General features: G+C 37.9%; 1 protein-coding gene across 1 annotated transcript in view; it reads right to left on the reverse strand.

Annotated features, from left to right (window-relative positions):
* luzp2 (leucine zipper protein 2) overlaps nt 1-17,879 on the reverse strand; it is a 212,396-nt gene that overhangs the window by 87,263 nt on the left and 107,254 nt on the right. Inside the window, exons 3-5 of the mRNA XM_037796345.1 lie at nt 15,323-15,393; nt 10,780-10,861; nt 769-831 (exon numbers count right to left, since the gene is read on the reverse strand). Coding sequence (XP_037652273.1) covers nt 769-831; nt 10,780-10,861; nt 15,323-15,393 — 216 coding nt within the window. The remainder of the gene's footprint in view (nt 1-768; nt 832-10,779; nt 10,862-15,322; nt 15,394-17,879) is intronic.

Consider the following 17,879-nt stretch of genomic DNA (forward strand, 5'->3'; position numbering starts at 1 on the left):
CATTCCCTGCTTTTTTTTCATGCAGCTGACAGACAAATCAAAGATACCAATAGAACATCCGACTTAAAGCATCTTTAAAGGCAGCTGTTACCGATGTAGCTGTGCTTCATTTAATGGGCCAATGTTGTTTTGATGGTTTTTTTTGTTGGTGTATTTGATTCATTTTTTTTTTATTCCCACAGATAACAAGCCAAACGGCAGATAATGCGGTGTCACATATTTTCAGTACAGCTACAATGGTATTTGCCAGAGTAACTTTTTTTTTTTTTCCAGCTGTCTAAGGCATCAGCGGTAAATGTCAGACTTTGGTGTCAGCCCCTCAGAATCAAAGAGAGAAAAAAACTTCTTTTTAGACAAACTATTTTGCACTGACGTTCAACAATCATGCAGATAGAATTCCATCGCAGCAAAAAAAAGAGAGACCAATTTCTCAACCAACGCACGCAACGACAGTCACGATCGCGATCGTGATCAAAGACAGACTCCAGTGTTTACAAAGTACTCGGTAAAAGAGATATATTCATGCCAGCGTATGTCCACCTTTGATTGAAAGCAACAAGCCCTCCCCCCAGTCTCTGGAGGTTGTCAGAAGGCATTTGGCAAACACAGAAAATCATTAAATGAAATGGAAGTAGACAGAGCACGGGGGGTCGGTTCCTGATCAGTAAATTAGAGGAAATGCTTCCTTTATGGTTACATATATACCTCATGAAGGCATTCATGAATGCAGGATTCAAACCAGCCTTAAATAATACTTTGGTGACTCACCTCTTGCTGTAAATCCTTGATGATTTTGGTCTTTTTCTCCATCTCCACTTTAAGAAATTTGATCTGAAAGACAGAAAGGATAAAAGCAAGATGATCATACTGAATGCCCCGCTTCGTTGTTTGTTTGTTTTCCATTCAGTGAATATATTTAATGACGGTTATGGATGCTGAGCGTGCCCGTTTAAGCAGTATATGTGGAATTAAATGCACTGAATGAAAGCCATTATGACAGTAAACAAAAAGCAGCGTTGGGATGTGATTTACTTCCCTCCAATATTAAAACCCTTTAAAACTCTGACAGAACTGCTGGCGGGCCTGGCCGCCACTCTGTCTTTCAGAGGTTGTAGTGGGCTCAGTTTTATAGGTTGGGAATATACTGATATCACATAAAACTAAAACATCTAAGGAATCCATTGGTACCAACCATGCTAGCTTGTCAGGAAGAAGTTACGCTACATTTTGGCAAAGAAAAACTGGCATGGTGATTTTCAAAGGGGTCCCTTGACCTCTGACCTCAATATATGTGAATGAAAATGGGTTCTATGGGTACCCACGAGTCTCCCCTTTACCGACATGCCCACTTTATGATAATCACATGCAGTCTCTTGCATGCGGTATAAATGTGTTATTTTCGCCTATACTAAAATACTGATGAAACTTTACAACCACAAACTACAGACCTAGGGCATTCAGAGGATGGATGGCTTTCCCAGGTAGATTGACAACAAGGGGGTTTCTGAGCAGTTTCCAGAAAAGAAGTGCTCGCCATCCAATCGCTGAAAAATGCAATTCCTGCAGAAATCTCCAAATGTCAAAAGTTTTTGATACCAAATCACAGCAGGGCTTTTTCTATAATGTGTTCTTCAAGGTCTTGGTGTCTTAATGTGGTATTTTGGAGGGATTTTTGATAATTTTTATTAATTTTTGAGCGTTAAAAAATGGTTAAATTTAGCACCAAATCTGTGTAACAAATGTGTCAACCCCAAAGTTGCTGCAACAACTTATGAAACATAATAGCATGGGAATGGCCATCATAAATTTCCATAATAATGTATAATAATTAATGTTTATTTCTTATTAATGACTAGAACAACTTGACACACAGTGCTGAGCAGCATCTCAAATTAATGTTCAGGTTCCCAGCTTTAAGATGATGTATTACCTCTATGTGGAATAAATTCTTGACTTGTTATCCACCCCTGAACATCCACTGTCCCACACCCCTATCCCTCTAAAAAAGAGGTCGGAATGGCAAGGGGTTAAAGGACAAGGCAGGCAATACACTATATTTGTGTTACTGTCAACAAATCCTATGAAAACACTAAAACCTCAATGCCTTAGTCCGTCTTTCAATACCGTCTGACTTCCCCAGCACTCACCCCAAGCCTGTCTGCTACCACTGAAGATGTAAATCTTTAGAAACAGGTGAGCATTGTAGTTTTTAATAAAGATTACTCAGATAGGAGTAAATTGTGTATTTGTCGAAGACTAATTTCAGCCGCTTATTAAGACACATTTTTACTACCTGTTTACAGCAGCAGGACGGTGTATGAGGGATGGATTCAAAATAAGACCACGGCTGCCCAAATATATTTTGGCGACCCATTTTAGCATTTTTTTAATGTGCTTTATCTGTCCGAGAGGACGACGCCATCCGCATCGAGCTGGACCCACGGCGGGACTACAATGGCGTGCGGCAGCCCGATGTGCTGCTGAACTCCGCTCACCCCGGACTGGATCCTGGTATGTGTCCTCACCCCTCATTGGACTAACAAGCTTCAACATATTACGTGACACATTACGCTGCGACACAAGGTTCATTCCAGAACCCGCAGTGATTAGTTTTAAGAAATATTGTAAGTTTGCCTGCTTCATTTTTCATTGAATATAAGAAAATATAGAGATAAGTAGTGAACTAGTGTAAAATAACATGACACTGCAGGTTGGTTTTCCTCCTGGACTCCCCAATTTTTTTGAGTCACTAGCCACCACTGGTCAAATCTTATTTCAACATAAAGCTGACCCCTATGTGAAAAATAACAACAACAAAAAAAAAAAAACAACAAAGCAATATCTGAATAGTTAAATATTTTTCACAGGATTTGTTGACAATAAGAAAAAAACAGAATATCACCAGACTAATCCTTAAAAAAACAATAAAGAATTACTAATCTTAAATTATATTTCATATGTACCACGTTGTACAGAAGCAAAACAGTATTTCCATCCTTTTTTCATCTTCTAGCAGGGCACCCTGGGGACCTGTAAACTAGACCTCACCAGTTGACTCATCCCCAAGCAGAGGGCATGATAACATCAGAGGTCATGCTCAGTCACTCTCAATGCCCCCGAGAATAGTATAAAAAATATATATAGAAAAACATATAAAACAGAAAGAAAGATCATTCCGGTGCAGCATTTAGTTTGCTAACTATTAATTGTATAAAAAGATAAATTAAAGCTGCTATTAGTGTATTGAATGTTTTTCATTATGCCAGTGCAAGTAGCACAAACAGGGTTAGCATTTGATTTACTGTCTTTAATCTAACCAGTATGAGCAGTGTTGGTTAGTTTACACTGAGGCAGTATTTTGAGGCTCGTACTGTAAATGAACACTGTTCTTTATAAAGTGACAGTGGCACAGAGGCCCTTTGCTGTAGTGAACATTTAAACCAGTTTTCAGCTGGCCACCCATCAAGGTTTAAAGACTTTTTAACTCTGATAAAAAACCTGCCACATATTATATTTCTCTAGTGTCGTACAAAGTTAGTTTAGTATAACAAGTGTGCGGAATTGTTCCATCCGGAGCTCTCTGATTGAGGCACATATGATACGCTGAGGCATTTATTCCTGCAGTGAGCGACTACCTACTTTCCACTGTGTGCCTGATTTAATAGCCCGTATGCTTATCATGTCAGAGTGATATCTTTGTTTATCGCAATCCTTTTATCATGAGCTCAGCATGTCTTGCTGGAGCAGGCCCGTGGCTGGTGTTTAGCAGCCAGACAGAGGTTCAAACACCAACTGCAGATGGCAAACTGCTGCCATGGGCTAGCGTATGTTAAAAAGAATGAACTCTCGGTGTGTGTGAGAGAGAGAGAGAGATAGATAGATAGATAGGCCCAAGGTTTGTCTTTCTTTCTGTTTTTTCATTCTGAATAGACGGTTTTAAGCGGTGTCTGTCCTTGGGAGAGGTCATCAAGATAGTCTGGAGGACAAAAAGGAAAACAGATTCATGGGGCTGGTGACCTCACACCAGGTATGTACCCTGGGGAACTGTAAACTAAGCCTCACCAGTTGACTCACATCCCCAAGCAGGGTATGATAACATCAAGGTTCATGTTTGAGCCTTTCAGTCACTGCCACAGCCTCTGGGGAATGGTTAAAAAAAAAAAACACATCCTGGTGCAGCATTTGGGTTTTTAGTTGAAAGGAGTCAAAAAGAGGACAACAAAATAACATTGTCTATATATTACTACTTCAGAGTAATGAATGCAACTATTGTTTTCATTATTTCATGTATTTTTAAGCTACAAAAGTGTGTGGATTTTGAAATGTTAAGAATGAAAGTGAAAAGGAAAATGAAGCGTAGCAGGAGCCAGGTGTTGGGCTACTGGCTGATGGGCTAAATGAAACAGAAATTCATTGATAATTTAGTCTGAAATTAGGGCAGTCAACCGGTTAAAATATTTAATCACAATTAATGGCTTGATTGTCCATAGTTAATCGCAATTAATCATATTTATTTTTTATCTCTTCAAAATGTACCTTAAAGGGAGATTTGTCAAGTATTTAATACTCGTATCAACATGGGAGTGGACAAATATGCTGCTTTATGCAAATGCATGTATATATTTATTAAAATAAGTCAATTAACATGACAAATATTGTCCAGAAACCCTCACAGGTACTGCATTTAGCATTAAAAATATGCTCAAATCATAACATGGCAAACTGCAGCCCAACAGGCAACAACAGCTGTCAGTGTGTCAGTGTGCTGACTTGATTACGACTTGCCCCAAACTGCATGTGATTATCATAAAGTGGGCAAGTCTGTAAAGGGGAGACTCGTGGGTACCCATAGAACCCATTTCACATATCTTGAGGTCAGAGGTCAAGGGGCCCCTTTGAAAATTGCCATGACAGATTTTCCTCGCCAAAAGTTTGGACCATTATTTAGCCTCCTTCACCTAACTACTTGGTTGTTACCACGATTCCTTAGGTTTTCTAGTTTCATATGATACCGCTATCATCACTCTAGCTTTAAAACTGACTCCTCTACAAACCTCTGAAAGATCGATTGCGTTTATACGTTAAGGAAATGAGTGGCGTTAAAACAAATTTGCGTTAAGGCATTATTATCGCGTTAACTTTCAGAGCCCCATATGAAATATAAATCAGGTAGTGATAAAATGATATGTCCATCAATTGATTCTACAGAAATGTTTATTATTTGTCAAACAACAAAACAAAGAGTCTACAGCCATGCTAACACGCTCACAATGACTATGCTATCATGCTTATGTTTAGCACGTAATAGTTACCATGGTCACCATCTTAATTTTGCATGTTAGCATGCTGACATTTGCAAAGTACCACAAAACACAAAGTACAGCTGAGGCTGATGGGAATATCATTCATTTTTCAAGTACTTAAATAAACCAAATAATCTGTCATAAACCAAGGTATTGGACAAATGAAAGTTTTGACCCAATATTGGGCGTTGGTGAAAAGATAGGGGACACTACAGTTATCACAATCCATCGTGAGCGGGCCATGAATGTCTGTACAAAATGTCGTGGCAAGCCATCAAATTGTGGTCTAGACATTTTGTGGCACTAAAAGTCAGGGGATCATCAAAGTCATTGAGATTCATCCTCTGGGCACCATTGATATCTGTACTGAATTTCACGACAGTTCATTCAATAGTTGTAGAGACATTTCAGTCTGGGTAAAGGTGGTGGACTGAACCGTTTTTGACAGCCTGATCTCACAGAAATGTGTGAAATGAGCACAACCTCTTAACAGTGCTTTACGTGGTGGTGGCATTCAAATTATGTTTTGGCACCAATGAAACAATGCCAACGGAATGACAATTAGGATCCTTTGCCGCGGTGGACATACAAATTCCCAGGTTGAACAGAAATAGGTTTTGCTCAAAGTCTCAAGAGGGAGTCGGGGTGGACGGATGCACCCGATCTGACTGTTATCAGGCTATTGACTAGGCATTATAAACGATGTTGTAAAAGTGAAAGTGAAAGTTAAAAGCAGCATGTTCTAACATGTTGTAAAACTGAACAAAATGTTACGCTTTCAACATAAACAAAACAACTTTAGGTTTAGGCAACAGAACTACAACTTTTTTAGGTTTAGGCAATAAAAACACTTGTCTAAGTTTAGGGAAAAACATCATGTTTTGGCTTAAAATAATGTTGATTTCACACGGGATGTGAACCCTGGTCTTCTGGATGAAAGTCCTGTGTTTGTCTGACATCACCTCACTTCAGCTTCTGCTCCTGTCATAATCACTACAGTTGGTAGAGGTTGCTTTCATCTTCTTTTATACCTTCTTTCGTTGATCGACCATGTGAATGGATGATAAAACCTACTAGTGGGTCTAGTGGGGCCCTGACCCACATCTATGGGGGTTAAAGTGACTGATAATGCCTATTTAATAGCCTGACAACAGTCTAATCAGCTGACGGATGGGTCAAACACGGGACTTTCACCCAGGAGACAGGTGTTTGTGTGAAGCCAAAAGTCAATGTTGAATTATTTTAAATTACGTAGGCTACGTATGAATTTATGTAACAGACATCATTTTTTTGAACACGAACCATAATCTTTTCTTTCCTAAACCTAACCAAGTAGTGTTGTTGCCTGAACTGGATTGTTTACATGGTGGTGGCACATAATTTGAACACATTACGTGCCAACACCTCCTAATGCTCTGCTAAAAGTAATGGTAATTTCACGTATTTCTATGAGATCATGTTGGTTTTTGACAGTTGATCGGACAAAACAAGCATGATGAACATGTTAAATGATAGGCTTTAAACATTTTTTGGGGAAAATTATTGTCTTTGTATATGCAGTATCTCTATATTTCCAATGCAGGATTCTAAATCAAGAAGTTGGAGATGCATGTTGCCTGCATAAATGAAAATATTTATTACAGCTTCTGACGTGCAGACATCACCAAATGCTCACTTAGAGCAAAAAAGTCTTCCTCATGCAGAATGCTGTCTGAAATAGAGACTGGCTTGAATCTCATTGTCCATACCTAGCGGCATGTTTAACCACTTTTTTGTCTTCTGCTTTGTACGTGCTTTTGGTGGTTTCTGCACAACAGAAGCTGCGATAAATATTTTAACAACTATTTTTGCAAGCGAGGTGCTTGTAACATTGTTAATGTTGATTCTCTCTGGGGGTTTTGGAAGCCCTGTTTTCACACTCAATTTTTATGTGGACACGAAAGACTCTAAACTAGATACAGTATTTCATTGTTCTACTGAAGGTGTGTGGCATTAGCATGCTGCCGAGGTGTTCGTTTTAATCTTGAATCTCAGCGGGGGGATAAATACCATTTAACAGAACATAAATGTCAAACCCAAAACCATAAAATGCAACACCTGATTTGTCTCTGGTCTAAGGAAAATGGCAAGAGTGTCACTTGAAATCTTACTGTACCATCATTTATCTCAAATGGTATAGATTATATGATTGTTGTTGATCGTCATGTCACTGTGCTCATTTAACCTCGTGACTGTGCATAAGAAGCGGGGACTATCACAGGAAAAGCTATCCATTAGCATATATTGAAAATCCCAGAAAAACCTCTAGGGCTACAGTAGCTGTCAGTGCAGCCAGACAGGCTTCATGCTGATTTGTTGATAAGGAGTTTGGTTGTCGAACAAGAGGTGGTCTCTCTGAATAATATGAGGATACAAATATGGGACAATACAGTAAGATAGAGCACATGCATAAACACAACTACAGTAACACAACACCTCTGTAGACTAGCTTCGTATGAAACTAGACTAGACTATATTTAAGGAGTCCATTGGTACCAACCATGTCAAACTGTCATGGCGATTTTCAAGAGGTCCCCTTGACCTCTGACCTCAAGATATGTGAATGAAAATAGGCTCTATGGGTACCCATGAGTCTCCCCTTTACAGACATGCCCACTTTATTTAAACATGCACTATCTGGCGCACTTTACACTCACTTTACACTCACTTTACACTATACATCCTATATACCACTTTATTGCTGACTGCACATATGTACATATTACATTTATTTATTTATTGTACATACTACATTTATTTATTGACGGACTGTACACACTATGTTCACCCATTCACTCTATATCTTTTATATCTCTATTATTGTCTTTAGAATTTTTGTATACCTTTACCTCTCCTGTGATTCACTCTGTTTGCTGATGTTGCTGCTTTGACACCTGAATTTCCCTCCGGGGATTAATAAAGGTCCATCTTATCTTATCTTATCTTATCTTTATGATAATCACATGCAGTTTTGGGCAAGTCAGCACACTGACAGCTGTTGTTGCCTGTTGGGCTTGAGTTTGCAATGTTAGTATTTGAACATATTTTCTATGCTAAATGCAGTACCTGTGAGGGTTTCTGGATGATATTTGTTAATTGTTTTGTGTTGATAATTGATTTCCAATAATAATTATATAATACATTTGCATAAAGCAAGCATATTTGCCCACTCCCCACTTGATAAGAGTATTAAATACTTGACAAATCTCCCTTTAAGAAAAAAATGTGTGATTAATATGCAATTAATCGCGGTTAACTATGGACAATCATGCGATTAATCGCGATTAAACATTTTAATCTATTGACAGCCCTATTTGGCTATTTAATTACATATACATATTTGTGGCAGTATAATTATGTAAATTATCTAAAGTTATTAGAAACAAAAGCAAAACGTGTTTTAGAAGAACAAATTAACTTTATCAACTAAATAAAGAATGAAAATATATATTGACTTATTCACTCCAACTGTAATAAGTCATGTAGCCACTTTAAGAGATAATAAATCTGCTTCTCAGATGTGTAGGTACTTGTTGTTTGATACTGTTTGGTAACTTAATCCACTTGTTTCAGTGTCCATGGTACTGACAACAAAGGACCAGTCTAGCAGTCTTATCTTGAACTAATTAGAGGTTAAAGTGCTTTTAAATCGCAGCAGACCATGTAAATTGAACAACAGTCATTAATTAATTATTTTGTCATAATGACTAGAGTGAGCAAAGGTAACATTTTCTGTTGACATTGAAAGCCTCTTCCCATTTTCTCTATAATAATGTTAATATGCCGTGACCATGACAAATGCTGGTCAAGAAGACTAAGTGCTAATTTAATTAGATTAATTTGTTCCAGCTCAAAGCCTTTTATAAAGACACACAGCTTTCAACTCATCAATATACTCCAATTTGCCATTTAGTTGGATTTACACATTGTTACTTCTGAGCTAATCTTACACATTATGCAACTTAACTTGAAATACCTAAGTCAAGTCATTTCAATTATGAGCAGAGTATCATCTGCATACATGATTATTTAAGATTCGCGTGCAAACCAAAAGCTTTAATTAAACTAATCACTGCATTTGAAATTACTGGAGTGGAAATGATTATTTGATTGATGCATTTGTTGATCAACAGAAAACTAATCATCAAGTATTTCAATAAACAAATTATCAAATCAGTCATCAAGTAAAAATAGCAAACATTCACTTATTCCAGCTCCTTAAATGTGATGATTTACTGCTTTTTTTTAAAAAAAAATCTTATATGAAAGTAAACGCATGGAGGGATTACTGAACGGGCCTATTGGGCACAGGCCCAGGGCCCAAAGTGTCAAGGAAGAGACTCAAAATGACCACAAAGAGTCACAAAACAACTACAAAGAAAAACAAAATTACCACAAATAGACACAAAACAACTACAAAAAGGGGGAAAACAACTACAGACAAAAAAACCAAAACACTTAACGTGATACAAAACAATTACAATGTGACAAAAAACAACCACAAATTGAAACAAAAATACAACAAATAAAGAGTCTTGCTCCTATGTAGGCCCAACCTGGTCGCAGGAAAAGTTGTTTGAGTGACGATAATATAAGAGAAAAGCGTGCAATAAGAACCCTGCTCTTGCTTTTGGGCATGTCATTTGTAAGCCATGTAGTCTGTACGGATTGCAATGTAAATGCATCCGTGTAAATATGTCACGCTCAAAGCTAGTGACGTAGAATAAAAGCGAGAAAGACTGCTTATGGCGGAGGTGAGTGGGTCCAACAAACACAGGACTCAACTGATGTTCGATACCGGTGTTTTGTTTTGTAAGTGATGTTAGACACGTGTGTGATGAGTTTCCCGTATTAATGTTACATTGTTTCTGTACATATTGTATTTAGCTTATATACTTATTTTAAGGCCAACCATGACGTTTTTCCTCTAGTTAACTAAGTGGTTTTGTTGCCTAAACCTAAGTGAGTCATTTTGTTGTCACTGATGGTACTGCACCTTCATTTCAATACATCACCTCGGGCTCTGGGAAATGGTGCTGTACATGTGCACTTTTCACAGTTTTCTGAGATTTTATGGACCAAGTGATTAGCTCAATTTAATTCGCCAGATAGTGTTTAAGATACCTGAGTGGAATTTAATTAGAAGCAAGGTGAAAGCAGCTGGATAGATGGGAAGGTAGATGGAGAGACGGATAGATGGACAGATAGATAAGTACATGTTCTTAGCTCTTTGTCTCTTCTTATTAATTTTTGCATGGGGGTTTGGACACAAAGCTTTCTCTTGCAATCGCTGAGAGTTTCAATTAACTGGTGTGGCAAGGAGGCGAGGGAGCTGGCTGCTGGGTAATGAGCGTGGATCACTGAGTGGCCTGTGTGACAGGTGACGGGGCTGGTTAGAGGAGACCGGATGTTGATGGTCAGGTCAGCTCTGTCTTACCGTGGCCTGCTGCTTCTCGGCTTTCTCATTTGCCTCATCCAGCTGCTTCTGCAAGGCTGCCTGGAGGGACTTCATCTCCTCTCTGTCAAGTGAGAGGGAAGTGAGAAACACTCTGTTAGCACATCCTCCTCCTCACACTCTCAGAGGTCTCGACCGCTCTGCACAGAATGGCTCTCTTAAATATACCACTGTTAAGAGCCATTTTCCACATAAACTAATTTGTGTAGAGCAATATTCACCATATTATCTTCGGTTAACTTCTGTTCAACAAAAAATTAAGTTTAAGAGCAGTAAGACAAATGTTGACAAATGTAAAGCTGTATGAATATATTCAACCCACAAAATTACGTTCCTATACGACTAAACTGCTAAAATGTTTTTCTCCCGGATTACGAATTTGAAACAGTTTTAAACACATGGTTAACGTTGTAAATTGAAACAAAACAAAAAAACGCAACAAAAATACTTTGTTAGGTTTAATAAAAAAAAACATCATAATTGAAATGATTGAACAGTGAATTTTAGTTTCACACGGGGCAAAAGTCTGGTATTTGATGAAACTTTGAGACAGTTTTAAAGATGTGGTTAATGCTGTAAATTGAAACAAAACAAAACAAAAATATGCAAAAAAGCTACTTGGTTAAGTTTAATGGTTTGGCTTAAAATTACTATGAAATTGAAATAAAACAAACAAAACACTCAACAAAACCACTTTGTTAGATTAATTGATTAAAATAAGTGAACATTGACTTGAAGTTTCACATGGGACACGAACATCGGCCTCCTGGGTGAAAACACAACAAAACTTCTTGGTTAGGTTTAGTAAAAAACATCATCAGTTGGCTTAAAATGACTATGAAATTGAAACAAAACAAACAAAAAATGCAAAAAAAACTACTTGGTTAAGTTTAGGTAACAAAACTTCTTGGTTAGGTTTAGTAAAAAACATCATCAGTTGGCTTAAAATGACTATGAAATTGAAACACAACAAACAAAAAAACACAACAAAACCATTTGATTAAAATCAAATTTAGAATAAATTTCTAAATTTAAAAATTTAAATAGTAAACATTGACTGTTAGTTTCACACAGGACACAAATGCCAGTCTCCTGGGCAAAAGTCCGGTATTTTATGATCCATCCACCACCCTGACATCTTCCCCAGTTCCGCAGACTATTTTAAACAGATTTGTGATACATCAACAACAAACATAATCCGTGACAATTATGTTTCCCCTCGGAATACAATTGGAACATCATTTTTAGGATGAAGAGTAAATGTTGATTTAATCACAAAGCAGTGTGTCAACAATTATGTTCAATAAATACGGTGATTTCAAGTTTCACAAATTCAAGTATGAAGAAGCACACATTTTATTTGTGACATAATCGTTTTAACATCAAATGTTGACTGTACCTTTTCACCTTAGGAATGACTGACGCAATAATGCAAACATCACCACCTTGTTGACAATGTAATCTGGTTGTGAATGAGGAGGTATTTGTTGAATATGTGCAAAACTGACTGCCTAGAGAGCTGTAAATTGCTTTTGTTTAATTGTTCAAACGCATTAAGGCAATTAACTTGATTGACTTTTGTCACTTTTTTCTTCTGCGGTGTCAAAACATTAGTTTTCTGCATTATATTTTTGTCAAACAAGCTATTAATCTTCCCAGTTGAATTTAATGGCTCAGCTGCAGCTAATTTTCCTTTAGATGTGCAGCGGGTTATTCCTAAGATAATGTACAGTTTAACAAATGCACACCAAGGCAAATATCATAAATGGAAGAGGTTACAGATTCTAGGTCAATAAGGATATGAATAAAGAAAACACAGCGTGCACTGCAGTATTCATTAGGTGGTATTATGTAGTAGCATATGAGCATTTGGAACGCTCCACACTGATTTTTATGCATGCTGTATGAAGACTGGTGCTGCATTCTTTATGCGTTTAACATAAATGTTAATGCATTGGTATGCAATGGGTTTTTCCGTTCTGTTTGATGCTCCTGTGCACAGATAACAGCATTGCACACTGAATTATGAATCAAGTGGGCAAGTGATGTGGGTCAGTGGTTTCAAAAACGCTTGTTGAAATCACATCACAAGGCAGCCCAGTTAAATTAGAGGTAACAGGCTGTTTACTGTTTCCGCGCATGGCTGTAAGTTTAAAGGTATACGACACGGTTGTAGTCAGTAAATGTTTGTATGGAAAGGATCAGCCATACACTGTTATATTTGATATGCCGATGGGCATGTCTCTTGGCATAAGTTCAGCCTAGCAAACGTTTTTCTTCACAGCGACCAGCCAACCACCACTGTTTTGGCATTGCATTTATATTCTCATCTCGCTTGGAGACATTTTGTACAAACAGGATCAAAACTGACCAGACTGACAGAAAAGGGCACAGTAAATGCGCTATTGACATACCTTGAAAGCACAGAGTAGCGAGCATAGGACAAGTGAGTACATGTAGGTTGACAGCAGGTTGAATCACAGCTGAATAAATTGTTGCTATTTTTAAAACGTCACGTTTTCTACTGTGTGCATCCGCTCCGTCGGTAAACATTTTTTGTTGCATTACTGTTTGTGGCAAAATTATTTTCAGAAAGCAATCAAACCGCTGTTAAGAGTTGTCAAAAATAAATGACTTGCAATGAATCACCTGTCTGCATCCGACATGATGGAGCCGGCGAGTAATCACACTTGGCAGATATGGAACTCCAAAGTTGGATTAATAACACTGAGAGAAAAAATTGCAGCTCACAAATGCTAGGTAGGCAACATCGAGCCAAGCTGCTGCTTTATGGTTTTTAGCTTGATGACATGTGGGAGCTGCCATGGACTGGTGATAGGCTATTGATTGGCTATCAAGATACTGCACACAGAAGGCTGGACTTCAATCAGGCTGACATTTCAGAGAACATGAAGGCCACAAACGACTCCCTAATCATTAAAAGACCCATTACAAACAGCATTAATCAGACAATCCTAACTGGTAAAGCACTTTAGGTAAACTCTAATCCAGCTCGCATGCAGAAAGATAAAGCACTAAATCGCAGATGCTCAATATGCTTTCTCACAAAAAAGGAGACAGGGACATTATTTTCGAATATACAAGGATTTATGTTTGGATTATGTATTATTCACCTGCTCCTGTGTGTACTGCCATGTACAAGCAAACAGGGCAGCACCTTAGAATAACCAGCACCAACAATAGAGACTGAGCCATTATTTAAAGGCCTGTAGCTTCTCGCTACTGTGCAAGTGATCCAATATGGACACACCTCTTTCTACGTCGCAAAATACTACAGCTCCCATAAACTTTGTTCCCTGTTGCTATGGCGAAGAAGACAGTCAGAGGTACTAATCACGTTTTTTTCAGAACGCGAATAATTTGTGCGATTAAATTGCATGTCCATTAAAAGATTCAAACACATCTATCTCTATGCGGCCCTTTCGCACAAAAAGGCGTATAAATGCCACAATAATGCGCAAGGCATTTAACGTGCCATAAGTATGCCTTTCTTAATTTCCGCGTGTCATTTGTACGTCATGTATTCTCTACTGAATGCAATGTAAACACATCCGCATATAAATTCTACATAGTATAAAAAGCAACAAAGACTACTTATGGTATGCGGGTGGCGAGGTGGATGGGTCCAACAAACACAGGATTTTTAACCAGGAGATCCGTGTTCAAGATCGTTGTTTTGTTTTGCAGGTTTATGTTAGTGACGTTTGTCATGTCACATCTGTCAGAGTGTTTTTTATTGATGTTTGTGACATCTTTTCTGTAGTTGTGTTACATTGTTTCCGTACGTGTTTCACTTAGTTTACCTACTTATCTTAAGCCCAACCATGACATTTTTCCTTACCCTACTAAGTGGTTTTCTTGCCTAAACCTAACTGCGGGCGTTTGCGTGGTGTACACATGATACGTGAAAACTTTTTTGTTGCTAACTTCCTGTTAGGAGGCGGACTGAAAAGGCATGCTGTTTACAGACACAGCGACATCTAGTGGATTTATTTAGCATAACACACCTAACTCAGTGGTAGAGATGGCTCAAGCAGGTTGAGTTAAGTTCAACACATTTTTCAATAAGATGTAGTGACTCATAATCACCAAAGCACCAGATATTTCTTAACACAGTTTTTAATCTTTTGTACTGATGATTTAACCGGGAGAGTTTAGCTGTAGATGAGATTCATCTCTGAATCAAGTTACATTATCTATGGCGAAAATAAATGGGACTTGGACTTTCGGATCCAGATGTGCCCGAAATAGCTGCTCAAACTTTTCAACTTTATAGAGAAAGATTTGAAGCAAAGTTTTCAGAGGCTTTGATATTTATTACTTATGATGTAATGCTCACATAACACTTAATTGATGGTGAACACCTTAGATTTGATTCATTCATCGGCCATTACTGATTCTGGTTATTATAAATTCCTAAGCAACATTTTCTCATGACATACGTGAGCAGCACGGTACTGTCGGTAACTCATTTCATAAAGTCAACAACGATGCTTCACTTTACCTCTGTTTGTGGCTGAGCTCCAGAATCCTCTGCACATCCTTCTTGGGCACTGAGTCGTCATTTTTCAGCGACTAAAAGAGACGAGAAGAGAAGACACTCGAAATGAGATTTATTTCAAAGCACCCACAGCAAACAAGGGGAAAGCAAATATACTGTATACACTTTCCTTGAACCGTATAGCAAATGTTTGAAAATGTACGCTGTAGGTTTTCGAGGTTACAAATTCCTTCGAGCAACAGTCAACATCTTCCGTGTTCACTATGTGAGTCATAAATGTAGAATGCTGAAACGCAACGTCAAAAGCACCAGAGTCATAAAGTAAGTGAGGTGAATATTATTGAATGATGCAGCAGATGTAAAATTGTGTTGATGCACCCCCAAAAAAACGATACAGCCTCTAACAATCAGGTGATGAATGTCTTCTAAAAATCCTTACGAGGGTACAGATTGGGTTCTGCTGGCGCCTAAGCACCTGCTTGATGGGTAATTATGGATTAGTGAGGTCTCTGATTGCCCTACAAGCCCTCCAATAATTTTTTTATTTGTCATGAGCATGAAGAGAAATTTCTAGACTTCTAAGAAAATGTGGACTCAAAGGGAGAGCAAACTTCTCTTTAAATTGCACTTGAAGGTGATATCGGTGGCAATTAACACCACATTTCCATGAACTCTCTTTCCCCCTGTCAAAGAGGAGATGATTCTCCTCCTCAGCAGTCCCTAAATTCACTTCATGTACATTTATGTTGAAGAGCAAGAATAGAGAATGGGTCCAACAATAGCTCTTAGATAATCACCCAATAGATAATGTATATTCACTTCAGTTAAATGAAATTATGCAATTAAAACAGCTTGACATTGTATATTATTAGCAAAATTACATCAATGCCTGCATCCTCTCTATTGTTTTATCCCCTTGAATTCAAAGATTTGCGTCATCTGTCATAGAGCCACGAGTCAAATCCATTTGTCTACCACTTGCATCATTGTCCACAAAAAAGGTAAAGCATAAAAGCTTGGGCCACACATTTTTACAAGCCTTGTTTACAGTTTGGATGCACTTCCAGTTTAACGCTTGGATGCCAGGAATCTTCAAATACACATTTTGGCCATTTTCCAAAGCAGACCACTGACTGTAGAGACATGCATTCAACAAGCTGACTGTGGGTTTCCATCCATTACAGTGTCATGAAATTCAAGTTGTAGTTGATGTATGCTTGAAATATACTGTACAGTATAATCTATCAGACTAATCAGCCTACTTTTTTTTATTTTTGTCTTTTTTTGTGTGATTTTGCTATGATTTGGATTAAGTGGACATTTTCTTGAAAACATGTTCCTCCTGGTGAGTTCAAGTGCTCAAAAAATAACAGCCGTTTGCATTAAAAGACGTATAAATGCCACGATAAATGTGCAAGGCGTTTAGCGTGCAATAAGTACGCCTTTCTTGATTTCCGCGTGTCCTTTGTACGCCATGTATCCTGTACTGACTGTAATGTAAACACATCGACGTATAAATGCTACGGTAAGAGTTAGTGACGAGAAAGATCACTTATGGAGGGTGGGTGGTGAGGTGGCTGGGCCAAACAAACACCGGACTTTTAACCAGGAAACCCGTGATCAGGACCGTTGTTTACCGGTGTTTTGTTTTGTAAGTTACGTTAGTGACATTTGTCACGTGACAATTGTCACATGTTTTTGTTGACGTTTTCTGTAGTTGTTTCCATATGTATTTTACTTAGTTTACTTACTTATTTTAAGCCTAACTTTGACGTTTTTCCGTTTGCGTAATGTACAAATGACACGCGAAAAGCAGCGTACAAATGATAATGTTGTAGTATTCATGTGCCATCACGAGTCCGGGTTGAAAAATATGATTTATAAATAAAGACAAGCGGTGGTAAATAACAGTTTTAGGATGCTCTACTTCAATTACTTTGTGCCATAAAGAAACCCATTTAATTTCACACCTAACTTGGCCCAGTGTCATGCACTGTAAAATGCACTGTAGAGGCTTCTGTAGTGATATAGTATTATGGTGATAATTTACACATCCTCCATTTTTATGTCAAAACTAAATGGACGACACATTCACTAGATCACATATATCACTGTGCTATTACTATACTATTGTTTTCTTTGTGAAAAATATGTAGTATACAAGGATCTACTGCATGTGATCACTGAAGAGCTTGTGGCCCTAACAGGATGGCTCTACAATCTTTTTAAATAATCATTTAAATAACAAAACAGCTACTTTTTAACTTATGTGCAAATGTATCAAATGGTTATTTTTCAAAGGACAATCCAAATTGTTGCCAAAGCCCACTGTCATATAAATAACTCCTATTCTTGTACTAACTGCTTCACAAGATCTCACCCGGGAGCCGCTGCCAAGAATAAATTCCCCATCACACAAAGCTTAATTATGAGGGTTGCCGACCTCCACCTATGGGCAACTCGTTAAAACTATAAACACTTGTTCCATCAAATCTTTTCCAGAAATACTAACTGCCTCTCCCTGTTGACTCGATTCTCTTTTAAAAAGTTGATGATTTAT

The sequence above is a fragment of the Sebastes umbrosus genome, chromosome 2 (assembly GCF_015220745.1).
Source record: "Sebastes umbrosus isolate fSebUmb1 chromosome 2, fSebUmb1.pri, whole genome shotgun sequence".
NCBI classification, from domain to species: domain Eukaryota; kingdom Metazoa; phylum Chordata; class Actinopteri; order Perciformes; family Sebastidae; genus Sebastes; species Sebastes umbrosus.